At 43.3% G+C, this 27,040-nt stretch overlaps 1 protein-coding gene across 1 annotated transcript in view; it reads left to right on the forward strand.

Moving 5' to 3' along the window:
- The first annotated feature begins 2,102 nt into the window (after positions 1-2,102).
- LRP2 (LDL receptor related protein 2) overlaps positions 2,103-27,040 on the forward strand; it is a 178,683-nt gene continuing 153,745 nt past the window's right edge. The window contains exon 1 of the mRNA XM_055572305.1: positions 2,103-2,354. Within this exon, the coding sequence (XP_055428280.1) occupies positions 2,276-2,354 (79 nt within the window). The 5' untranslated portion in view covers positions 2,103-2,275. The remainder of the gene's footprint in view (positions 2,355-27,040) is intronic.

Below are 27,040 nucleotides of genomic sequence, written 5' to 3' on the forward strand. Positions count from 1 at the left end.
TCCTCTATCCCCACCCCTTCATCTGCTCCCCTGCCTCCAGCCCTCCCTCCATTCTTCCCCCCTTCTCTGGCGTTTTTCTGGGATTAACGGCGGGGTCGGCCGCATACACAAACGCAGCTGGTTCGTACGGTCAGCCTGAGCCCTGCTGTGCAACCACGTCAGGAATTCCAGTAAGTTGGCAACACTGCAGCACAAAGACAACAACAATGAGGGAAACCCTTCAGTGCAGAAAGGAATGTTTGGAGCCCGCGCTGCTACACAGAGAAAGGACACAAACACCGCCCCCACGCCCGCCCCCTCGCCCCCGATCGCGCCTGCGCTCCCTCTCTCGCACCTCCAGCACCCCACGCGCGTCCCGGGCAGGACGCAACCCCTCCGGCGCCCCGGGAGCCCCGACCCGCGCACCGCTTGGGGCGCGCGCCTCCCCAGCGCCCGCAGCGGCTCTTTGTAATTGTGGTGCGGGGACGCTCATTGACTATGCAGGGCGGCCCCGGCGGGCGTCGGAGTGCTCTGACCCCGGCGCGGTCTCGTACCATCGCCCCGGCCGCCCGGAACCGGCATAAATCACCCACCGAGACTAAAGTGCAGCTTCTCGCCCCCTCGCCGCCTCCCTCCTCCCTCTCGCCTCGTCCCCCTGACTTCCCAGCCCCCCATGCCCTTCGGGTCCCCAATCCTGCCTCCTCCGCGGCGCCGCCCAGCTCCAGACGCTGCGCAGGGAGGCAAAGAGCGTCCCAGTGACTTCGGTCGCAGCCGAGAACTCTGGATTTCCAGTTCTTGGGAAGAAAGCCGCTAAATCTCTCCCGCCCCTGCTCGCACCTTACTCCTTTTTAAGTCAAAGTTTTCTCTATCTGGGTCTATTTCTCTCGTCTTGTCTTTCAAAAATAATATCTACTTCCTCTTCCCCCTCCCCTCAAAGCTTCACCAACCACTAAAGCCTGGACTGTTTGGGGTCAGTAGAGTTCCACAGAGTCTCTCAAGATCCAGGCTCGGGGAGAAGGGGTGGCAGTATCTGGGTCGGGGACTACATGGGTGCTGGGCTGTCGTCTTGACGGCCACGGCTCCTCTGAGAGAAAGGGCTCCAGGACCAGGGGTGACCCCTGGCCTAGAAACGGTTCCTTCTCACATAGGTCTCCACGTGGCCAGGAAAGCGGTTGCACGGACCCTCGTTCTTTCTGTGGGCACTGGAGCCACGTATCGGCTGAGGACGATGCTCAGGTTTCTCTCACAGTGCTCTTTGGGGCTCCCTCCTCCAGCCCCCGCCAGCCTGGCTAACACTGCCCCCAAAGAAAGGAGTGGCGGGATTCTCTGAACCCCTTTAGTTTCTCCCTCACATAAAGGGGCACCTGCACCGTCTAGAAGACGTTCATTCTTTCAGTTTTACTTCAAAATGATCAGATTTGTAAGAAGCACGATCTGGCCGTGACACCTGTAGACGTGGTGCTTAAGAAAATCTAAACAAGGATCCGACGCGCCCCCATCGCCCCAACATTGATCTCACTCCCCCCGTAACTCGTAAAAACATAGAGCACGCCATCTCAGCGCCCAACTCTACAGGGGAAACCCGGGTGTCTGAGGGAGCTTGAGGATTGTAGACTAGAGAATAAAATAGTCACAAGATAATAAAATAGACTAGATAATAAAATAGTCGAGCAAGCTCTCCATTCCTCTTTCCCCTTCCCTCCTCCTCCTTCTCTTATTCTCCCTTTTCAAAAACTGTATAGGTAGCCGACATACTTGTGGACCGCCTAGCCAACTTCTGTGCGCAGACCAATCCTGCCCGCGTGTGATCGTGTCAGTGTGAGCGTGTGACGGTGATGAGCGTGTGACGGTGATGAGCGTGTGTGCGCGTATGAATGAGCGTGTGTACCTGGGAAGTGTGCGTGCACGTGTGAGCGGGTGCGTGTGCGCGCGCGGCTGTGTCTGTAGGAGTGCCTGCGTGAGAGTGCACGCGTGTGTTCGGGTCCCGACTCCTCTCGCAGCTGCAAAGTGCAGGGGGCGGGCCGGGCGGCAGGGGGCCTGCCCCGCGGGATTCCCGCAGGCTAGTTCCGGGGCGGGCGGGTCTAAAGGGCTTTATGCACGGTCTGGAGGGTGGGGACTGGCGCCGGTAGAAAACGCGATTCCTCAGGCGCGGGTCCCGGCTTTCTGACCCTAGGAGCCCACAGAGGTGCGGCCCTGAAAGAGCGCTCCCCAGTGGAGGCGCTGCAGTGCCAAGTGCGACGCGCGCCCACCTCCCGGGGAAGGAACGGCGAGGCCGGGGACCCGGACAGTCGCTGGGATGGAGCGCTGGGCGGCGGCGGCAGCGTGCACGCTGCTGCTGGCTTTCGCCGCCTGCCTGGCGCCGGCCAGTGGCGGAGGTAAGCGCCCACCGGTCCGAGCTCCGCGCCGAGTGCGGAACTTCCCTGGCTGCGTCAGGGTCGGGTCCGCGGGCGAGCGGAGGGGGCTGCGGCAGGGTCGGGTCCGCGGGCGAGCGGAGTGGGCTGCGGCCGGCAGAGGCCAGGAGCGGGAGGCCGCCGGACAGCTCCCTGTGGGGCCCTCAGGTTGCCCTGCGTGGGGCCGGCAGGAGCGCCCCTCCTTCGCCCGCCTCGGCAGTGAGTGTCCCAAACTTGAGAAAGCAGACCCTGCGGTTTCGGTGACAGCACACCCCACAAGGACCCCGCCTTTGTTCCCACGGAGGTTTGTCCCAACCCTCCTGGAAGGTACTTTGCTGCTCTCCTCGTGAGTCCGCAGCTTGCTCGCCGCGCTGGTTTCTTCTCTCCGGGGCCAAGCGGTCTTCCGCGCTGCTCTGTGCGCAGTTTTCCACCTGCAGCGCCCAGCCCGGGAATCCCTTCGCGCGCCCAGGCTGCGGGCTCGAGCACCCCGCCTTTCTGCAGCAGCGAAACTTGGTCTCGCCGTGACCCCCAAGAGACCGCATCTCGATAAAGATCATTCACTAGCCGAGATAAGGCCGGGAGGTGGGATTGGCCGAGAGAGCGGCTGATACGCTGCAGCATTTTCTTGAAGGGTTTCCCTTTCCAGCCGGGAAGCGGAGGCTTTTGTGTTGATGAATGGGGCTCGTCTGCGCGGCCGGAGTTTTGAGGGCTCGAATGGAGAAAGTTTCTGCGATGAAGCGCTGTAAACTTCTCTCAAGTTGTCGGGAGAGTTTTAGTTTTTTACAGGAACGGAGGCGAGGGAAAGAGGAGGAGGGAGTAGGGGAGAGAATAAAAAGAATAAGAGGGGAGGAGGAGAGAAGACAAATAGAGAGTAAAAGGGAGAGAAGGAGGGGAAAGAGAGAGATCGGGGGCTGAGGTCGGGGAGAAGGAGAGAGAGAGGAAGCTAGGGATGAATGGGAGAGGCGAGGAGGCAGGGGAACAAGCGAGCTCTCTCCCTGGCTTTGCGTTGCTAGGTAGCAGCGAAGAGCTGCGTGTGACCGACCACCAGACAGACAGAGCGGACGCTGCTGCCTCCAGGGGGACTAATCTGTCTGTGGGGACGGGAGACCACCCTCTCCCCCACCACCCCTTCCTCCCGCTCCTTCCTTCTCGGACAACTTAATTGCCCTACAATGAAAATGAAACCCCTATTGTTGTAGGATTAGCCAAAGCAATACATTGATTTTCCTGGATCACATTTTAGGGTTGAAGAGTGGGGACTGCAGAAGCCCCCATTTATGGCAGAGAGAGGGGATGGGCCAGTGGCATGTATTCAAATGGTTAATCTGCTTTCTTTCCTCAATTCTTAGAGTAAGCTCCTTAGAGGGAATCAACTAAGTAATTATACAGCAACTCCTAACAGTACACATTGCAGACTTCCTGGGAAGAAGTTTGGAAACGCCAACAAACCTCACTGGTCGTGTAAAAATCTTTGGAAAAGGAGGGGAGGCAGGAAGAGAACGTTAATAATTATAACTTTGAAAACCTTTTCTCAGGGTTGGTAACAGAGAAAGAGAATTTATTATTATTGTGGAGGGTTTGTCCTACATATGGCCACAAGTTTTACTATATGTTCCTGTAAGTGCCTGGCAAAAGGAAACCTTGTCTGGATTAAACTGGGATACATCTGGGTTGTCCACATACAACCCAAACAGATGGTTTCATCCCTGTGTTAATGTCTTAGTCATCAAATAACCTGTACTTACTCTTCTTGGTAGTTTAGACCCATCTATCTTTCATTCTATAATAATAATCACATACTATGTATAGTATATAGCATATGATATTCTATATATCATATACTTTTATGTTGCAGGCCCTGTTCTAAGTATTTTACACTTGTTGAAATTTAGTCTTTATCACGCCTCTTTTTAAGTAAGCACTCTTACTGTTTCTATTTTACAGATGGGAAATGAAGGCATAGACCAGTTAACTTCCTTAAGGTCATATGGCTAGAAAATCACTGTGAGACAATTCCCAGAGATTCTGATACCAGAGGCTTTAACTAAACTGCTCTAGTATATGGCTCTTTTGTACTAGAAATGTCATACCCCCTTAGTTTCTGTCCATGTGTGAAGTTACTAAAGAAGCCAAGGGACTTTTTGCAAGTCTTTGCCACATACTGTAGAATTTGCTTGCTGCTCATAACTTGATATTTCCAGAAACTCTTTGCAGGTTTCTATCCTCACTCTCAGTCTTCCCAATTGATCATTTTTACATACATGTCCTCTGAATATTGTCAACCTGGGGGTTTAAGATTTCTAGATTCCTGTTGTATTGATTTTTGACTTAGATGAAGAAGTATGATGACATTGTAAATGCCCTTATTTTAGGTAAGATCATTTCAGTCTCCCTCCAGCGTTTAGTTGCTGCTAAGTCGCTTCAGTCATGTCCGCCTCTGTGCGACCCTGTGCGAAACTTCGTATCATTAGAAACTGGAAAGTGTTTTGCAGTTAGTCTTTTAAAAAATATTGCATATCTGTGGCTAGAAATTATTTGCACTGCTCTCTATTTTGCATAATGCTTTTTAAAAAATGCGGAGAGCCTGAAGCAATGGCTTCACCTCATTCTAGCTGTGTGACCTTGGGGAAGTCCTTTAACTTTGCATGGCTCAGATTGCTTATCTGTAAAACTGGTATGATAATGGGAGAATCTATTCTGTGACATTTTATGAACATAAAGTGGTGAGTGTGCCTTAGCATGGTGTAAGGCATTGTAGACAATGATCATAAACAAATAGCTCTTTTTATTACTTTGATTCACAATACCTTTTCTTGCTTACTGATCATATTTCTAATTTCAAAATGCACGAGAATATCTTTAAGTATTTTCCACCTAACTTTTCTCTGAAGAATTCCCAGATTTCAGGACGTGATTTGAAGTTTTTCAGAAAATGTTATGGTTTCTCAGGACAATGATACTCTTTCATCCAATAGAAGTTTGATTGTGCCCTTAATAAGATCAGGTTTTATGACAATTACATCTTTGGGTACAGTTTATATGCTTAGAAGGGTTGTGTGGCCAATAGCAAACAGGCAACATTTTGGTTCTATCAAGTCTCTATTATCTGCTGCTGCTTTTATTTTACAGCAGTTGGCTTTTCTTTCTCTTACTGAAGTTCTTCCTTGCCAGTCTTTGGGGCTTCTGCTTAAACTTCCTGTCCCTGCCCTATTTTAATATAAGCTTTTATAACCTTTAATATATCACTTGGACTGCTTGGCATTATTTTATAGCTAAGTAACTAAATCCTGGTGGAGAAGGAAATGGCAACCCACTCCAGTGTTCTTGCCTGGAGGATCCCAGGGACAGGGGAGCCTGGTGGGCTGCCGTCTACGGGTCGCACAGAGTCGGACATGACTGAAGCGACTTAGCAGCAACTAAACGCTGGAGGGAGACTGAAAGGAGTGAAAGGGTGGGGATTAAGTGCCCCACCTAAAGGACATTGATCGAGCCAGGGTCTGAACCTGAGACTCCTCATTCTTCTACAAGACCTTTAGATGCATGTCCTCTAAATGTCCCCACGTTGAGATCTCTAGATTCCTTTTGTGTTGATCCTGACTTATCAGTTGAGGCAAAAAGATGATCTTGGGTGAATCTTTAGTTGGGTGGGTCACCAGTCTCAGGCCTAAGCTGAATCTTATGATAGATTAATATAACCATGTGTTTTTAGCTTGACCCAGAACTCCCAAAGTCTGTGCCTCTGGATCCATTTTTTAAAAATTGTGGACCATCAGAGCACATTTCTGAAGAGCTGATATAATTCACATATTAATAGTTATAGTCCATTAATTTTGTGATCTTGAGGAATTAAAAAAATCATTACACTGTGGCTGTAAGTCACTTCAGTCATGTCCGACTCTGTGTGACTCCATAGACGGCAGGCCACCAGACATCCCCGTCCCTGGGATTCTCCAGGCAAGAACACTGGAGTGGGTTGCCATTTCCTTCTCCAATGCAGGAAAGTGAAAAGTGAAAGTGAAGTCGCTCCAGTCGTGTCTGTGGCAATCCACAAATATTTATTAATAAGCATCTACGAGCCTGGTAGGCTGCAGTCCATGGGGTCGCAAAGAGTCGGACACGACTGAGCGACTTCGCTTTCACTTTTTACTTTCCTGCACTGGAGAAGGAAATGGCAACCCACTCCAGTGTTCTTGCCTGGAGAATCCCAGGGACGGGGAAGCCTGGTGGGCTGCTGTCTATGGGGTCGCACAGAGTCGGACACAACTGAAGTGACTTAGCTTAGCTTAGCTTACGGTGTGCTAGTAAGACAGCAGTATCAATATAACAGAAGGGTTAAGGATGATGAGAACTGAAAAGAGGAGTCTAGATTCCACAGTTAAAATGGGCTGCAACTTTGTGTTTACGATTCTGAGATAGTCATTTTCTAGTTCCTAATAACTCTGGCTAGGATTTCACCAATATTAGATTTGACACATTCCAGCCTCAGTGTTTTGGGCTGCTTTTAGAATGATCAGATTGGTAGATGTTTTGAAATGTCAGAGATATTTTGATGCTTCCCATGTTTATAAAGGGCCTGTACAAATGTTTCCTAATTGATTTCTTGACCATCTTAGCATTGTGAGACACAGTAGGAAAAGTGTGAATTTGGGGATTAGAGGATCTGGATTTGTAATGAATGTAAATTCATTACAACATACTTAACTGCTCTGGGTTGGTTTTATCTATAAAATGGACACATGTTTACCTCATAGGGTAGTTATGCCAGTTACCTGAAAAGAGTGTGAAATGCTTTTTAGACTGAGGTCTCATGTATTTCTATCCATCATGACTGCCCTTTTCAAGAATTTAACTTTTTATAAACTTGTGGAGAAGATATTGTATCTTGGTATCTCCCCCTGCCCCCTTTTTAGTACAAGGGATCTTTAAATAATTTTCTTGTGCATCTTTGACACAGTGCTTTATTGGCTACAGCAACTTTACACATTAGTCTGAATTCTCATGTTTGTAAATGACAGAAAACTCAGTTAAATTGCTTGAAGCCAAAAGGAAGGAGTATTGAAATATATAATTGAAAAGATAAAGCTATTAGGTTGAACCATATGGGATTGTTGGACAGAGGAGCCTGGTAGGCTGCAGTCCATGGGTCGCTAAGAGTCGGACACGACTGAGCGACTTCACTTTCACTTTTCACTTTCATGCATTGGAGAAGGAAATGGCAACCCACTCCAGTGTTCTTGCCTGGAGTATCCCAGGGACGGGGGAGCCTGGTGGGCTGCCGTCTCTGGGGTCACACAGAGTCGGACACGACTGACGTGACTTAGCAGCAGCAGCATATGGGATTGTTGTTTTCCTAGGTCAGAAGCAGTCAAATTTGGCAATTTGGTTTAACCTAGTATAGTTGGGCACTCAGCCTACTTCATGTTGATTGGTTTCTCTATCTCCTGGTTCTGAGATGACTGTGTTCTCTAGCATGTTCTTCTCTGGTGTCACATCCTTTATGTTATGTCCAATGGAAAAGAGTAAGTTTTGTTTTAATTATACTCTGCAAAAGTCTCAATTGCATTCAGGGACTCCTCTTAGGTCATAAGCTCATTGGAGAACCAGTCACTATATCTAGGGATATGCAATGTGCCTCTGGCTTAGACTTGAGTCACATGCTTGATCTTTGAAGTCACAGACTGAAGTCTAGATCCCAGAGGGAAAATGAGGTGAGGCTCCCAGGAGAATGGTGAACAGATGTGGAGTTGCAGAAACAACAGATATCTGGAACACCTTATCAGATAAAACCAGTTTTCCATTTTGTGTATGAAGACAGACTAGAAATTTCTTAAGAGTAGGTGGTCCTGGGATAACTCAATAATTGAAGAGGGAAAAGGCTTGCAAATATTAAAGCAAGACACGGACGTGATGTTGTGTTCTTGTGATCATGTTGCAACTAGAAGGTTTTTTTGTAGCCTAAGGGATTCTTATTTGGAGCTTTACTTTGTGATGGACTGGAATGTTCTGGAAAATGATCTAGAGATCAAAGTATGGAAACTCTTGAGTCTTTTGTAGGATTTCATTTTTCAGCAAGTCCTAGGCCTTTGTCCCTTTTCCAACTTTCTTCATTTGTTTTTATTCCTAAAATGTTGTCCCTTTTCCAGGCGCTAGACCTTGGCTGTGAGAAAGAGCTAGAAAGAAAGGAGAGAAGAAGGGTTTGGAGACATATGAAGATGCTTCAGTGGAGACAGAATACTTTGGTCCTCATCTAAGAATCCTTAGCATATACCCTGCTGCTGCTGCTAAGTCGCTTCAGTCATGTCTGACTCTGCGCGACCCCATAGACACTTCAGTCATGTCTTGACTCTGCGTGACCCCATAGACGGCAGCCTACGAGGCTACCCCGTCCCTGGGATTCTCCAGGCAAGAACACTGGAGTGGGTTGCCATTTCCTTCTCCAATGCAGGAAAGTGAAAAGTGAAAGTAAAGTCGCTCAGTTGTGTCCGACTCTTAGTGACCCCATGTACTACAGCCCACCAGGCCCTCCGTCCATGGGATTTTCCAGGCAAGAGTACTGGAGTGGGGTGCCATTGCCTTCTCCAAGCATATACCATAGGGAACTTCTTCTATAGACAGTGGAACAGGTAACTTTCACACTTCGCTGGGTTAATTCAGAAATGCTAAACATTTGCCCTCTATGCCAGTGGTTATTTTGCTGGTCTTTAAGTCTTATTTCTAATATCTCGGTATCATATACCAAGAAACTGGAAACATCAGTTTTTGGGAAATTTAAAAGTCTCTCCAAGAATGTAACAGAGTAGACAATATGAAGTTTCACGTTAAAATCTCTATGCTTTTGGTCATTAGCCCTCAGGTCATGCCTGACCCCCAGCATTATTGGAAACAGTGAGAAATGAATGAAAGAAGGAAATGTAATTACCACTCTGTGCCTTGAAAAGTTAAGTCACTGTTATTATGGATACAATGGCTTGTTTATTGTCCAGATCTTGAGATTCCAAGTTTGGAAGCAATACTAGAGGTCTCCTTTAAGTTGATATATCATCAGCCTTGTGAAGATCAGCAACTTTGAAAATAAGCCTTTACTCACTGATTCACATTAATAGCATATCTACTTTTGAGTGCCCAGTGAGTATTGAGGAAACCCCCAAAAGACGAAGACGACCACGGCTACACTTCTGTTCTGCTAGACTTTCTTGGATTCTCATATAAAAACATCCTGTCTTATGGTGTCAGAGACTTGCTTGTCATTTTGAACCCAGTTCTTTGGTTTTTATTCTCATTAACAAGGAGATTTTCTTCGTAAAAGGTAAAAAATCAAAACTCATTTATTTTGATAAGGAAATCCTTAAGTAAAATTGAATTTAGGGATGGAAATATCTGAAATATGTCAATCTTACCTACCTTTTACTATCACTAAAGGGAAGGAGAAAATGCTAGTGTGTACTTTCACACTGGTTTAATTTTGATGTGGGAAGGCTGTGGAGGATACTTTTTGTTATTAAGAAACAGAAAACCCACCTCCAATTGGCTTAAACAATTAAGGGTATTTATTGACTCATGTAAGCAAAAACTTCTGAGGCAGAGTGGGGTTCAGGTAAGGTGCATTCAGGGCTCCAGTTCTCTTTCTTTGTGTTCTTGACTTTACTCCCCTCTAGGTTTCAGCTTTGTTTTCAGGCTGGCTCCCCATATTGTTATATTATAGCTGCCAGGGCAAATGAGGCTATCTAGGGACAACTTTGAGATTTCAGCTGTGTTCTCAAAAGCATTATTTCATCACAATTTATAGAATGTGATAATCTCTAGGGTCCCTTGATGGAAATAAGCTAGATTCTTAAGCTTGGCATATAAAAATTACCTGGGGAGCTTTAAATATATATTCTTAGGCCAAAACTCACACCTACTATATCAGGAGTATGGAATCTGTATTTTAAGTAATTCTGAGAGTCAGATGATTTGGAAACAACTCATCTGGGTAATCTGTCTCATTTTTAGTTTTGCAAACTGAAACTAACTTGCAACGGCAAATCCCTTCCACTAGCAGTGAAGAGTACTCCAGTTATATCTATTCTTTCTTTTGGATGGGGATGTTACAAGGTAGCTACAGTAACAAGGGAAACTACTCATTTACATCCAAGGGTGATTTGAAGTACTGCCCCCATTCCTGGCAGTCTCCTTTCCTGGCCAATATGACAGTCCCTCCCTGGAGCCACTGTTTGTGTCTTAATTGGATTCTTTGCTTTCTCTGCTCTTTCCTTGGACACCCTTGATGTCCTTCCTCCCACTGTTAAGAATCTGAGGTTCTTTGAGCTGACCCAAGTCAGGAATTCATCTCAAGAGCATCCCCTGGCAGAGCTCACTGGCATCTATCCCATGTTTGGCATTGGGAGTTATTAGAAAATGTTATTTCCCAACTCTTTGTTGATCCCACTTGGTCTTATAGTCCATTGATCCCGCCACCTCTTCACTGTCCCTCAAATCCCTCAGTTATTTACCTCCTTAGCTTATATTTTATGGCCCATCATTAGCATCACTTCCTTGCCTCCACCCTCAGCAGTCTGTCCCTCTTTTCTCAGACCTCCAACACCACCTGCTCAAACCACATTGCTTCTTATAGACGTGAAAATAGAAGCAATCAACAGAAGGACACAAATTCTCATAACTCAACCATCATCATTTGCACCTCAGCCTGTATATTTTCTTTCCTCCTGTTCCTCGGGACAAACTTTCCATGCTGTGTAGTCCAGCCAGTTCATTCATGTTCTAGATCACACTCTGTCTCTCACCATTTGTCTCCTCTCATCAAATCTTCATTTTCCCCACATTCCCTTCTTGCTGTCACCTATTTCCTCTGTACCTTGGCAAAATTCCTTGGCAGATTTATCTTTATCCACTGTAGTTTTGCTCAGTTTTTCTCATATCCATGCCTTTCAGGTGTTTTTTCCCCACCACCCTTGACCAAGGTGTTTCTTTGGCCAAGGTCACTGGTGACTTCCATTGTTAAATCCAAAGACCCATTCTCAGCTCTCATCTTGTTTAGCTAACTAGCAACACTGCACACAGCGTATCCTGCCTTCCACCATGAAACAGTTTGGCTTCCGAGAAACTACATTCTCCTGGCTTCCTTCCTTCCTTCTTGGCCTCCCCTTATTCCCTCATGCTTCTTTCCGTCCACCTTTCTAATTACTTTTCGTCTCTATCTGCATTGCTTTGGGATCATTCTGTCTCGTGACATACCATCTGTACACTGACAACTTATAAATTTAGGACTATAATCCAGGTCCTACCCTAAACTCTAGTCCTGTATGTCCAACTGCTTATTTGATAACCTGGTTGTACAAGAGTCATTTCAGACTTACATCCAAAAACTGAACTCCCGATCTCCATTAATGCCCCAAACCTGCTTTATCCATTGATTTCCCCATTTGAGAAAGTGACTACTCCATCTTTGCTTAGACTCCAAACTTTGGACTCTTTCTTTTTATACCTTACATCCAACCCATCAGAAAATCCCATCATTTCAATCATCAGAATATATGTAGAATCCAAACAGTTTTGAAACTGGTAACTGATCTTTACCACTGCTGTGTTGATCCAGGTCATGGTCACCTATGATCTGGATTATTGCAATGCCTTCCCTACTGATCACCTGGTGTTCTTTGGTCCCCCTCCTTGGTCCCCTTCTTTGGTCAACTGTCAGCCCCCTTTAAAAACCAGTCAGATCTTGTCACTCCTCTACTCAAAAGCACCAATGGCTTCTGTCACACATGAATTGGATTTTTCAGAAACTGATGCTGAAAGGGACTTTGGAGTGCATGCTATTAATGAAGATCAGTGTCTGTGAAGGGAAGGGGAGGAAGCGGGAACAGGCAGAGGAAGAAACTGAAGTGGGTAAGGCCTTGACTGACCCAGTGGGGAGTTCTGGAGCTGCAGCTGGCAAGGAGAATGTTCTGTGTCAGGCTGAATTGGCTTTCCTCAGTTGCTGGATGTGGTCTATCCTAGCAAGGTACCTTTCTATTGATACAGCTGAGGTGGACGTTGAAGGAGTTGAGTGTAGGTAGAGAGTCCTTCCCTTCAGCTGGCCCTTCCTTGAAGGGAAATCTCAGTAGTGCATCTCCGCATCTATCCCTGGCTACCATTGCTCCCCAGCTCATACAGAGTCAGAGTCCAGATAGACCCTAACTATTAACTTGGACATCCCTTGAACTGTCTCCTTCTCTCATGGTTGTTCAGTTGCTCAGTCGAGTCCAGCTCTTGGTGACCTCATGGACTGAAGCACGCCAGGCTTCCCTGTTCTTCACCATCTCCCGGAGCTTGCTCAAACTCGTGTACATTGAGTCAGTGATGCCATCCAACCATCTCATCCTCTGTTGTCCCCTTCTTCTGCCTTCAGTCTTTCCCAGCATCAGGGTCTTTTCTAATCAGCTCTTTGCACCCAGTGGCAAAGTATTAGAGCTTCAGCTTCAGCATTAGTCCTTCAAATGAGTATTCAGGGTTTATTTCCTTTAGGACTGCCTGGTTTGATCTCCTTGCAGTCCAAGGGACTCTCAAGAGTCTTCTCCAGCACCACAGTTGGAAAACATCAATTCTTGGGTGCACAACCTTCTTTATAGTCCACCTCTCACATATGTACATGACAACTGGAAAAGCTATGGCTTTGACTAGATGGACCTTTGTCGGCAAAGCAATGTCTTTGCTTTTAAATACACTGTCTAGGTACAATGGTATTCTTGCTTTATTCCCAACATAGTGAGCACCTTAAGGCCTTCGTACTTGCTTCCTCTCTTCTTGAACACTCTTGCCTCAGACTGTGCATGACCTGCCCCTCACCTTCTACAGGTCATATTATAGGTCACTTTCTTAGTATTGATTTCTCAGATTCTTTGCTCTTTCTTCATTGCATTTATCACCCTCTGACATAATGGGCATTGTTTTGTTTTTTTGTTGTTGTTGCCTGTTTACTTTGTTTCTCTTTTCGAAGATATAAATTCCAGGACCGCAGACATTTTTATCTCTCTTATTCATTGTCTTATTCCTAGTACTGAGAATTGGGCTAATGAAATAAATCTAACTTGAATGAACGATGGATAGATGCCACCATGGGTACTAAAACTAAGAAGGGCAGCCTCCGCTCATCACTATGTCCCTGGTATTGCCAGCCGTTAATTCCGCCAGGCTCCTGGAGGCCCCATCAAGGTTCTGATGGAGAAAAAAAGAAAATTGCTGTCTCTATCAAAACAAGTGGCTTAGCAACGCTATTTCTTTCCATTTGACTCTCCCCCTTCCTCCGCCTCACTGCCCCCCAACTACTGATGACTCCCAACACATTTGATTGTAGCAGATTCTGCATCGGCCTTTTTAACTTCCACCCCAGACACTTGGCTACTCTGTGAGAATCCCCTGTACATACAGAATGGGTCATTCTGCTATTTTAAGGACAGATTTGATACAGTAGCTTTTACAAAAAGATAAGCCAAAGTTTTTAGACTTTATGTTAGTGGACTGTCACTCTGTGTTTAAACAGAACACAAAAGAAATCTGTCTGAGACCACGGCACAGTGAAAACAGCCTTGATCAGACAAAAGGCCCTCTGAAGAGGGGAGTGGTTTCCCAAGTCGGGGAGGCGGCATGGACTGTGGAGGAAAGAACATCACATGTCAAGTCAGGACATTCATGGGTCTTGTTCCTGATGAATGAAGAAAAAATGGGCCCAGTTGAAGAGGGCCAGAATGCTGAACACTGCCCATGGCTGCTCGTCCCTGAGTGCAGTCTTTCTCACTTTAGATCCTTTTTTTTAAATTGAAAAAAGTTATTTATTTGGCTACGCTGGGTCTTCGTTGTGGCATGTGGGATCCAGTTCCCTAACCAGGGATTGAACCCAGGCACCCTGCATTGGGAGCACAGAGTCTCAGCCACTGGACCACCAGGGAAGTCCCTAGAACCCATTCTTTTGATGGCTTCGTAATGCAAGCATGACCGAGTAGTTAAGTTGTCGGCATACAGATGGTATTTAAAGTCACGAGATAGGAGGAGACTACAAAAGCAATGCAAATAGAGATGAGAAGTAATCAGAAAGGTGGATGGGAGTAAGCATGAGGGAACAAGGGGAGGCCAGCAAGGAAGGAAGGAAACCAGGAGAGTGAAGAAGTTGGGAGAATGACCTGAAATAATTATTGCTAAAATTTTTGAGTGTTTTCTATGTGCCTGATACAGTCCTAAGTGTTTTATAGGTGTAACTTTACTCACTTCTTCATTATTAACAGTTTGAATTTTATGGAAAAAGAACTAAGGCAGGGATTTCCCTGGTTATGACTTGGTGCTTCCAATGCAAAGGCCACAGGTTTGATCCCTGACTGGGGATCTAAGGTCCCACATGCCTTGCAGCAAAAATAAATAAATAAATAAATAAAAAAGAAGAACCAAGACAAAGATAGCTAGGTAGTTTGCCCATAGCTGTCTAATTAGTAAGTGGTGAAACCAAGATTTGACCCCAGAGTGCTTATTCTTATGTGTTATCACTGGGCAGATAGGATCAAGTGAAAGATAGTGCCTCTGTGTCCATCAAAGCCTCATTTAATGGCTCATATTATGATCAGCTGACCTCATTTCAGAAGCTGGTACCTTTGCAACTCAACTCTTGGGACATTTTTGTGCTATTTTTGCATTCATTCCTTGTTGATGGAGGCCATATCATGCTTTGACATCAAGTAATTGGAAACAACAAAGGATAGAGAGATTCCTGCCACATGGGCCTGTCCAAAGCAGCTTACCCTGAAAGAGTACATTTCCACTGTAACCCAGTTTTCCCTCTATTCTCTTTAGGTACTGGCTGATTTCTGCTTGCTGACTTTCTCCTCTGTTAGCTTTCCGTTATCTAAGAATGTCTTCTCTATAATTACACATCTTTTAATTCAAAAGACCCTTTGACTATCAGAGAGAGTTCTATTTTAACTTTTAGGGATGGCAGTGCAGACATTGAAAGTTGTTTGTTGCTTCATACTTGATGGAAAAATTCCTACTAAGTTCCCTCATTCAAAGTCCTAGAAGAAAACAATGAACAACCAAGTGAGAACTCTTGGCAGCTGAAAAGGTTGTTCCTGGAGAGATGGGGAAGGCATTTGCATATGGTTGGAAGGGCTGGAATGTCTCTTGGCTCCAAAGTGTCTCTCACCCTGCCCGGAGATGTCTGCTCGGTCGCCATTAGCGCCAGTTCTTTAGAGGAATACATTCTTCTCCTTGAAACTCTGGTTAAAGTGCAGAAATGTTTACCCCTGTCTGGTCAAGTAGTTAGCTGAGATAATAATGCACAGAAAACATTCCTGAGTGAGGTTCAGAGAGAAGGAGATGCAAAGTTGATAGTTTGATAGGGGGCGGGGACGAAAGAAAGGAAGAAGGTATCTGAAGGTGAGAGTCTTGGAAGGGAGCCGACTTCATCTCCTAATTAATTGTTTTGCTTAAATCAGCTTTTCTAGATAACAGATGTTATTGCTTGTGCTTTTTCCTTAGGATGACATTATGGGGAGTTTCTGCTGTAAATCTGTTCAATTGACATCAAAGAGGAACTTCTTACTTTCTAGTAAGGCTCTCCTTCCTCTAATTAGCTCAGTGGAAATAAGATTGTTAGAACAAAAGGAAATGTTGGCCCTAAAAGCAACAAATTTGCAGCATTCTATCAGTCATTCCTTAGGGACTCATTGGCATCAGGTAAGGTTGAGAGGAAGCTTTTGGATTTAGTGTAAATGGAAGTTACAATTTTTCTAGACCATAATGATGATTATTAATAGGAAATCCAGTTTTATTCCTTAGTATGCAATAAAACAACAGTTTGCATGTGGATAAGGTAAAAGCCACACATTTCTTAAGTCAGTTGCTAAATGGTTAACTTTTATGTACCACCTCTCTGAATTATTTTTCTAGTTCACTTCTGACATAAAAATTGACTTCTTCCCTAATATTTGGTGCAGTGAGGTGTTGAAAGAATTTGCTAAGTAATCACTGGAAGCTAAGATTCTAGTGAAAAACAAAATGCATGGTTTAAAAATTGAACGTACTAACTGGGAGAGAGCAAAGATTAGATGCTTCTTTCTGTAAATAATTAAACCCAGCAGGGCAGACAAGAGAACATGGGGCTTGAGCTAAGAAGGATGCATAGGTATTGAACACTTTCACTTCCCTGTGAGGGCAATCAAAGAGGTCTTTAATAGTTGTTGCTGATTGTGAATATGTGCAACAAAATCCTTAATCCAGATTTACTTCTCAAGCATTTTGCTGTGATTGAAGGAATGAGAAAGGGAAGAGAAGAGGAACTGTTTGGTTGAGGCCCTTCAGCACTCTCTCTCTAGGAGGCCCAAGTGTGGTTTGTCACAGTGACCTGGGACTTTGGTCCCCTTCAGGACCACCACCTAGCCCTGGGGGTGCCTGGGTAGATCAAAGACAATTGGTTTTGCTTTTTCTTGCCGAGAAGCAGTGGATCTACGAATGGAGAGCTGGATTAACACAAGACACATAGGATGGATTCTTTCTGACTTGCTCTTTCAGAGTTGGTTTTCTTACACTCTCCACACCGTCTGCACTTTTTTGAGGTGGTTGGTCTTAATTTTTCTATCTGTAAACAAAGAGAAAAAGATTTTACAGTTTTCCTATGGGTAAGCTTGAATATTAGCCTTAATGAGGAGCTTTGTTTTATCATTTAAATTAACGTAGACTTAAATTGTGCATGTATAGTTTTATAAATTATCAGGCATGTATATATTTGTGTAACCAGCACCAGGACTGGGATTAGACTGTTCAGCAGCCCCCACCCCCTCGATTCCCGCACGCTGTTGCTGTAGTCCACTCTCCAAATACAGCTCCTCAGTTCTTTTTCTTGAAAACTCACTTTCCCGTATAAAAGCCTCAATTTCTGCCTTTCATTTGTGCATTTTAATTCAAGAAGTATTTCTAACTCATTTTTGAAGTGATTCAAAATGACATGGGTGAGTGGTAAGGTTGCAAGCTTGGTTTCCCCCTATTACGTGGAGGAAAAAAACTCTGGAAAGATAGCTCTTTCAGTATAGCCATATAGGAAAAAAATTGGCCCAAACTTGGCTTGTTGCTAGATTGGAATCTGCAAAGAAAACACACTCAAGAAGTCTCCCTTGAAGCAGAGGACAGAGGTTTATTTTATATTTAACGATTTACCCCTTGACACCTGGGAAATGATTAGTTGATGTTTTCAAAGAAGATTAAGTCAGTGTGGTTAATTAACTGTGGTAATCAGGTGACTTAAATTAATTAACTCCTTGTTAACAATTTCCATCAATTTTGTAAATAAATGACTGAATCAGTAAATTATACTCAAGATTAAAGGCTATATTTCCTGATTTATTTTATTGATGACAAATTAGAGAATTTTCTCTTCATCTCATTCTCTTCCTGCCAACCTTACAAATGAGAACTGGCTGGTTATAGTTTGAGAGGAATGCACCAGAGTAACTTTTAATGTATGGCTTTAAGGAAAAGTCAGGTGAAAGGACACTTGAAAACATTTAGGGAAATGAAACTTCACCAGCATATAGGTAGCAACATTAAGGGAGGATGAGGGTAGCAAATAATGACGAAACTCACTTTAGGATAAGCTTTTAACTATGAAGTCTTTAATGTTTTATTTTCTTTCTTTTTTCTAAGTGAAAAACAAATGAGGGATATAACAATTTGGTTTTTAGCTAGAAATAAATTTGAGTGGATATTTAGATATTCTATTGAGAAGGAACTTACCAAAATGTTGGGATGTAGTGATCGCGTTAGTCAGTAAAGTTTGATGGCAGGTTTAAAGTGCCATACAAATATACAACTAAAATGTTCTTATTTTTAGAAGCTTTATAGTTGAAAATTCTCTTCCTTACTTACATGATTATGTCTTGGTCTCCAAACAATGAGCTGGAACATAACCAAACTGTCTCCCATACCATTGCAGTTTCTGAATGGCATTGAACACTCAGGGGATTTGCATTTGTAGGACAGGTGATAGAGGGTTATTTAGGATTCCTTCTAGAAGGAATATTTGGCATCTTGAATAACATATGAGAAGTGAGAATATATTTATGAATTTGCAAAAATACAGTGCTAACATCAATCAGATTTTATAAGGAGAAAATTCCTACAGTTTCCTTGAAGGCAGCCTAAATTGTGGGGATGAGCTGAAGCCAGTGATATAAATTTTCATTTCTGGCCCCTGAGCAAAATGTTGGGCTCTTTTCACTATTATGGAAGCTCTCTGGTCCCCCTCCCTGCCCCCTTCTCCACCCACCCAAGGATCCTCAATCTGAAGGGTCTCCTCTGGACACAGTTCACCTGTGGCTGAACCCTGTCTGGTGCTGGAACACTGCCTGGTGTTGAGTTCCAGAGATGTACCTCTAGGCTGCTTGACCTCTCTGAGCTTCAGTTTCCTGGACTACTTAGTGATTTCTACTCCACAGGTTCCTGAGAATATTTAAAGGACATTGTGAGCGTGCAGGGCCCGGCACTTGGTAAGCATTCAGTAAACCTTTGGCCCCACAGGGAACCTGGTGCTAAATCATTCATAGTTGACCAGCTCTTGCTTAGGTCAATGCAGCAGAGCAGCCACCATGCTGTGTCTTTTGAAATAAAGGAACCACTTGTCACATTCTCTATTCATAGAACTTGTTGGGGGGAAAAATATTAAAAAAAAATTTTTTTTTTATAAGGAGAGGGAAGTCAAGGAAGCATTAGAAGACAGGCATTGTACCTTGCCTTTCTACCCCCAATAACATTTATTTGGGCTTTCCCCTCTAGGGCTTGAAATCACAGACCCAAAATGTCATGTTACGTAGTATTTCAAACTTCTCAGTGGGCTCAGTGTTTCCATTTTGTGTGTCTTGTACCTACTTCCTGTAAATCTGGTCCTCTGCAGAGTTGACTGGTGATGTCTTTGTAACTCTGAGAACAAGAGTGATGGACGCATGGGTCCAAGTAGATCTCAGATGTGTCCTCTGGTCAAGGAGAAAGCTTTTCAGAGGGAGGAGTGTGTTCAAAGATGAACCCTCGGCTTTTAAGCAGACCGTGTAAGGATCATTAATAGTGATTCCCCCCCCCCCTTTTAATAGTTTCTTATTCTGTGAAAATAGACAATGGTCCGTTAGTGCTCCATAAATGCCTGGTGAGTTGAATTGACAGCATGGGAGCACTCAGTGGCTTTAGAGGGTGCCAGGATCTTACAAATTTGTTTTTTTTTTTTTCTTTACATCAAAGGAAACCTGCTTCAAGTACACTCTTGGTAATTTGAAGGCATGTGTCAGTGACAGAGGATGAAGAATGTGTTTTTTTCTTGGTCATGCCCTATGCCTTTCTGCCTCTGTGCCAGTTCCAGTTTATTCCTTCTGCCAGGCACACCCTTCCCTCAGACCCACATATTGAAGCTTAAATGCACCTTCCTCCACAGGGCCTTTCTTGGTCTCCAGTGAATGTTATCTGAGCCTCTCTCACAACACTTATCATTCCACCATGAATTAAAATTATTTATGCATTTTATCTCTTTCTCTAGCATAGGACCACTGATGCTAAGAGTTATGCTTGCCTCCTCTGGTATCCTCTGTCTGGCACAGAGCCATGTGTAAGCAGGAAACTCAAGAAATCTTTTAGTGGAAAGTTCTCTGAGTTGTAGTAAAGCAACTCTGTCCTCCAGGGTAGGTGACAGGCATGCTCTACTGCAGACTGCTGTTGCAGAGAGGATTGTGTTTGGCTTTGTTTCTCCCTTACATAACCAGCAGTAGGAGGCTGACTTGGTACTTCCATGCTATCATCAGGGACCTACGTACCTATCTTCCTGCTCCACCAGCCTTTGCTGGTGGCTCCCATCCCTAAGGTCACCTCATTGTCCAAAATAGTGTCTGTAGCCATGGCTACCTCTGCTCTATATTAGGTGTGGAAATGGAGGAGGAAAAAGAGGGGCATTCTCTCTCTCTTTAAAAGAGACTTCCCAGAAGTCCTGCACAACCCTATTGCTTGCATTTCATCTCATTGATTAAAACTTGCCCCAGTGACCACACTTAGCTGAAGTCTGGGAAATATAGCCTTTTGGCTGAATACACCGTTCACCTGAATAAAACTGGGATTCTGTGTCTGAAGGAGGAAGAGGAATGAGCACTGTGGTAGGCTATTGTGGTCCTGGCCATAGATGGTCAGGACCACATTTTTGTTAAGATATTTGAACTGGATTTGGAGGATAGATGCAAGGAGGATGAGAGAACTGGAAGCATGTTTTGGGAGAAATGATAGAAAAACTTGATGTTTCTTTTGGAGGAGAAAAGAATCAGAGGAACAATGGTTAGCTCGCTCTTCAAATATTCAAAGGACCATCATATGGACCATCATAGGGCTTAATAATAGCATTTTTTTTTTTTTTGGTTATGCTTCATGGCATGTGGGATCTTAGTTCCCTGACCAGGGTTGGAACCTGTTACCCCTGCAGTGGAAGTGTGGTGTCCTAACCACTGGACCACCAGGGAAATCCCCTGGAGAGGTTTCCCAAGGAGGTCCCTAAAGCCTATTTCTAATGATTCTAAGGGGTAAGAAGGGAGTTGTAGGCACACAGGATGCACCAAAAGAAGGCTGGAGTTTTGAACCCAGGTGTAGACTTCAGGGGTTTCTCTCTGGAGTCTTTATGGTCTCTTTTAACCTTTGACCTTATTGAAATGCATACTATATATATGCATCTGTGAGTCTGATTTTGAAGTTAGAAATAGTTCTTATTCAGAATCCCCTTTTCTCAGTGGTTGCTGTAATGGTGCTACTGCATTGCATTTTACGTTTTGAAAAGCTCAGGGCTCGTTTCCTTTACGTTTGATCTTTTTCAAAATGTCATTGAGAGTCAGAAACAATTTCTACATGCAGGCTGAAATGAGAATTCTTAGACTGGAAATACTAATGTCAGGGCTTAATAACTGCATATTGTTTAACTTGTCATTATCAACTTCTTTGGACTAAGATATCTGTGCTTACGCGACTGGTTAATGTTATTAGTTAAACGTGAATTCTTTTAAATTATTACTAAACGTTTTAAACACCAGAAATGTAATTGCTGAAATGTCTTTTAAAAAAATTGGGATATAGTTGCTCCATGAAAACAGAGACATTGTCAAGCAGAGAAATAAACTAGAAGAGTTAATTTATCTTACTAAATAGATTTATTTTTGAAAGTGCATAGATGTGAATCTGAAAACTTGCCTATCTTTGTAAATTAAGCTCTATTGTTCTAATTCAGTTTTATTTTGAATATACATATGTTCTTTTGTGAACCTCGCATATAAGGAATACTTAGTTAAGGAGAAAGTGTAATTTTTAAAAGGCTTCCCAGGTGGCACAGTAGTAAAGAATCCACCTGCCAATGTAGGAGACACAAGAGATGTGGGTTTGATCCCTGGGTTGAGAAGACTCCCTGGAGTTGGAAGTGGCAACCCACTCCAGTATTCTTGCCTGAAAAATTCCATGGACAGAGGAGTCTGGCGGGCTATACTCCAGGGGGGTCACAAACAGACTAACTGAACACACACACATATAATTTAAAATAGAAGTGATAATTTAATAATATGATATGAAACTTTTGTATTAAATCAGCTTTTTGGAGGGTATAAACTATGATTCTAATTAGGGTAATTTAGAACTGGGTTGCAGATTATGAACACAGAAGGGCTAGAGTATAAGCAAATATGTATGGAGCAGACAAAAAACCACTGACAAATTCAAAGGGAGACCATATATAGAGTTTAAAGGGTCAGAAGACACCTGCTTAAAAATAGTAACCATGGCTAACTTTTGCTGACCATGTCCTTATGTGCCAGGCCCATACTTTAAAAAAATTTTTTATTTATTTGTTGTGTCAGGTTCTTAGTTGCCTCGTTGTGGCATGCGGGTTTAGTTACCTTGGGGCATGTGGGGTCTTTGCTCTCCAACCAGGGCTCCAACCCTGCATCCCCTCCATTGCTAGGCAGATTCCTAACCACTGGACTGCCAGGAAAGTCCCAGGCCCATACTTCTTATCCTATCTTCATTTTAACCTTAAGAGTAGGAGCTCTTATTCTCATTTTTAGATGAGGAAACTGAGGCATAGAAATTAAGTAACATGCTCATGTACCATAGTGTTAGTAAGAGATGGAGCTAGAGTTTTGAACCCAGGCGTAGACATCAGGGGTTTCTCTCTGGAAAGTCACTGGGTTTCTAATCTTCCCTCTTCTCTCCCTTTCCTCACCCTACTCCTCCTGCCCCCATTTTAGAGTAATATAGCAAGCACACAGCCATCTGGTTATTCAGACTTTGTCTTTTAAACTTCTGTCGAAAAGCTGTTGGCTTTTAGACACGCTGGGTTGAATGGAAGAAGGGAAAAGTAGACTCCTCTAATTGAGATGCATTCCTATAGGTGTAGTGGAAAGTATACCTTCAGGAATGTGTATCAGCTCCATTCCTTTACAGCAAGCTTTGAAACACTGGGCTTCCATATGTATGTGTGTGTGTATGTGTGTGTGTACATGCATATGTACACAGATCACATACACATTGGGTGGAGTTGGTAAATCTTACATTTTCAGTGGAAGGAAATCTTTGTGTTACAAACAGTACAGCAAGGGGTTTTGGTTTACAAAAGAACCAAAATTACAGTATTTCAGTAAATCATATTCATTACTTGATTCTCTTGGGTTTTGGCATCATTCATTTTGAAATATTTTCTTAGGGCCTTTTTCTAAATCCCAGATTAATCTAAAACATATTTCAGTGATTCAGAGATGTTACCAGTTCTCCTGGGAAACCCTTGGACTGTATTTTTGATGGCCTGTGCTTTTATGGAAAAATGCTATCTCTGTGCTGATGACATTACCAGTATCAGCAAAGATAGCTGACCATGTACCACATTTGGAGTCCTGTTAAGATCCTAAAATCTGTGCCATCATTCTGGTGAAGAAGGTATTTGGGCATTGAAAGTGAAAGTGTTAGTCGCTCAATCACGTCCGACTCTTTGGGATCCCATGGACTGTAGCCCACCAGGCTCCTCTGTCCATGGGATTTCCCAGGCAAGAATACTGGAGTGGGTTGCCATTTCCTTCTCCAGGGGGTCTTCCTGACCCAGGGATGGATCCCAGGTCTCCAGTAAAGAAGGCAGATTCTTTACTGTCTGAGCTACCAGGGAAGCCTAAAATGCCACAGTTAGAAATTTCACTTCTTTGAGGGCTTCCTGTTTTCTGCTGAAAGTACCAGCATCCACAGAAAGCTTTAAAACTCAAACTTTGCTGTGAGTAAGTTCACTTAGGTGCAGATTTTGAGGCTCAGAACACTTTGGCCACATCATGGGGATCTAAAGGGAAGAGAAGGAAAGGATTTTTAGGCTTGGGTGGGGGAAATGAAGTAGAGGTGGGACTCTTTAACTAGATAAGGCCCTAATCGCCTCATTCCTGGACTATCAGAGGAAACTTTTAGGCTTAAGTTGCTTTTCCCTCTTTGTAACTTTACCTACCAAACTTAGTGAAGTGTTGAGTGCTCTTAACAAACAGTGAACATGCTCTTATTCAGGGAAGAACTGGCCTCACTTAGTCCTGGCAGGAGGTGGGCTGGTTGTATAGGCTTGACTGAGGACAGCCAAATTGTCCTGGACTTTCTGTCTTTACTGTTGTGTCCTGACAGTTGTTACTCTGTTTGCTCGAGCGTACAAATAGATGTTCTGCCAGAGCCTCAACACATGCTGTTGGATTGAACTGAGTTTGGAGCACTTGCTGTATGAGGTGGAGACTACTTCGGAGGGTGATGAGAATTGTGTTTATTACCAGGAAAGCCTGGGGCTGGGGTCATGGCAACGATGGGGTACTTTATTCCTCCTTTTGGAAGGGTTGGACCAGAGAAAAAGTAATAACTGAAGATGATAAAGTTTTCCTTTGGATATATTGTACATCATAAATCACATATGATTTTAGTCAAAGAATATGTACATTTGTAGCATTTTTATATTGCATTAGCGAACATTTAGAGAATTCAGATACTGAATATCTTAAGCATTCTAAGGAAGAATTTGGAATTTCATGTTTTTGAACCTAGGCCCTGGAGAATTTATGAACTTTCTCAATGAAAGTTCATAATGAAAGTTTAGCTTAGCTTCAGTTGATTAAAATCCTGAATTTCTTTTATGTCCTCAGTTCTATGCCATATGTTGAGGGAAGTGCTGAGGTCAAGGGGAATACTTTTATGACCATAAAAAAGTTGCTGTGTCCAAGTTAATATAATGATTTAAAATCCACTCTGGGAAAGCCTCTATATTTATCATCAAATTTTTGTGTGTGTGTTGAAATTATACACTTATGGGAGTTTGCATAAAATCTCCAGAGGCTCACCTGAGATTGAGTGATTTGAAATAGATGAAGAATAAGAATGTTTATTGTAGGAAAATGCATTGAGAATAAAATAGAAAACCAGTGGCAAGCTTGGTTTTGGCCCCAGCTTGACCTATGTTTCCTAGGATAAATCTGGATTTTCAGTCTTGTCCTTGATCTCAGACTGGGCCAGTGGCTACTTTGTACATGGGCAGGCAACCAACCACCTTGCTCTAAATGCTGAGCTTCTCACAAGCAAAGGGGCTCAGGCTCTGGGAGTTTTCTCTCAATTAGTTAGGGGAACAGACAGGTCTTATCTGGTGAAGGCACTGGTTCTTGAATATTTTACTTTGTAGGCTGTTAGAGTATTTGAGATGGATGAGAAGTGGGTATGCCCAGGAGGGAGCCACCCTTCACAGAGGGACTGCTGTCCTTCAGGCTTTGTGCTTATGGTTTACAGGGACCTCTTTAATCCTCATCAGAACTTGGTTTTGCAGGTCAGAAATTTTGCAGGTAATGTAACAGCATGAAAAAAGTGTGAAAGTGTTAGTCAACTGTGTCCGACTCTTTTCAATCCCATGGACTGTAGCCTGCCAGGCTTCTCTGTCCATGGAATCCTCTAGGCAAGAACACTGGAGTGGGTTGACATTTCCTTCTCCAGGGGATCTTCCTGACCAGGGGATCAAATCTGTGTCTCCTGCTTCAGCAGGAAGATTCTTTAGCACTGAGCCACCTGGGAAACCCAGGGAACTGCATATCAGAGTTTAAATCCATGTTCACCAACCTAAGTCAGTTAGGCAAGAAATCCTTACTGATTGAAGATGTAATAGTGAATAAAACAGAATTCCAGCCTTCATGGAACTTTTTGAATGATATGGGAACAGTAGTCTGTGCTACCCATGTGTCTTGGATCTTAGTCTAGTGTTTTCTCCATCACTATCTTCTTATTTTAGCCCTAATTGAAAAATCTGACTTTCTCACTGAATTTAATTAAAATTGTCTTTAAATAATACCTGTACTTGGAATCTCGACTTACTCATTTATTGTCTAAGTCAGCACTGTATAATTCTAGATGTCTAATTTTCAGAATTAAGATGATAATTGAAAACTCCATTCTTGACCAAAATTCCTAATACTAGTTTATTTTCTTGTAGTTTTTTAAAAAGTATAATACAGGCAAAATTCCAGTAAGCAATAGTTTTAATTTTTTGTGCCAGAGATTTTGTTGTATGTACTTCCTAGTATAGTTTATTACTGAAACCATTATTTTTTTCCATCATTAAAATTCTAAGTTCTATTTTATTGCATGGTTAGCACTTTATTATGAAAATAGGTTCTTACGGTCATTATTTATTGATACTTAAATACAGATTAGGTGAAATCTTAGGAAATACATGTTACCTTTTTCTTCCTGCTTTTGACCATCACTGCAGATAAACATAATTTTATTTAAGCTGCTCTTAATATTGGGGAATTATAAATTCACAGTATTTAGTCAGAAACCCAAATACTATTTCATTACACATGGGTATTAGTGGGTGATAATATAATATTGTTGATTCTGTGTCAACAAGCTATTGAGTTTCACATTATAACATGAGGTGATGACATTTATAGAGCCTGGAAGTGATTTGAAGACCCATAAATGCTATTTAAGCCCAGGCATAACAAACCAGGGCCAAAGGACTCCGGGTTTAACAGATAACCTGCTGGTGAGGCATGTCCTGAAGTTCTTTTTGTTCAGTCTGCTAAAATCACTGTAGTAGAGAAGACACAGGAAATTTTATATCATTCTACCATGAAAGTCCTTGCAAATGTAATAGATCCTATTTTATGGTTTCCCAAGTTACCAAATACACCTTTACCTTTGACTCTATAGGGAAACTAACTTCATGCATATGTTAGCAAATCACTTATAATAAAAATTACAAATTTTTAAAAAACTTTTTGTATTGAGGAATAACCGATTAACAATGTTGTGATAGTTTCAGGTGAACAGCAAGGGACTGAGCCATTCATAAACATGCATCCATCACCCCTCAAACTTCCCTGTGATCCAGCATGTACTATAACATTGAACAGAGATCCATGTGCTACAACAATTACACATTTTGATTTGTGGAATCAGATCTTCTCTTGCAGCTTCCTTGTTTCCCCTATTTTTTTTTGTGGGGGAGGGTACGGAGTACTCCAGAATAATGCTGTATATAAACAGTTTGTATAATGTGGGTCGAGGCCAGGGGAAGGGGGGAGTTCCATCGTTTATTGAATTAGCAGAGAATGACCTAGACATATAAAGAGGCTCCCAGGGGTTTGGGGTTGGCT

This window comes from Bubalus kerabau, chromosome 3 (genome assembly GCF_029407905.1).
Source record: "Bubalus kerabau isolate K-KA32 ecotype Philippines breed swamp buffalo chromosome 3, PCC_UOA_SB_1v2, whole genome shotgun sequence".
NCBI classification, from domain to species: domain Eukaryota; kingdom Metazoa; phylum Chordata; class Mammalia; order Artiodactyla; family Bovidae; genus Bubalus; species Bubalus kerabau.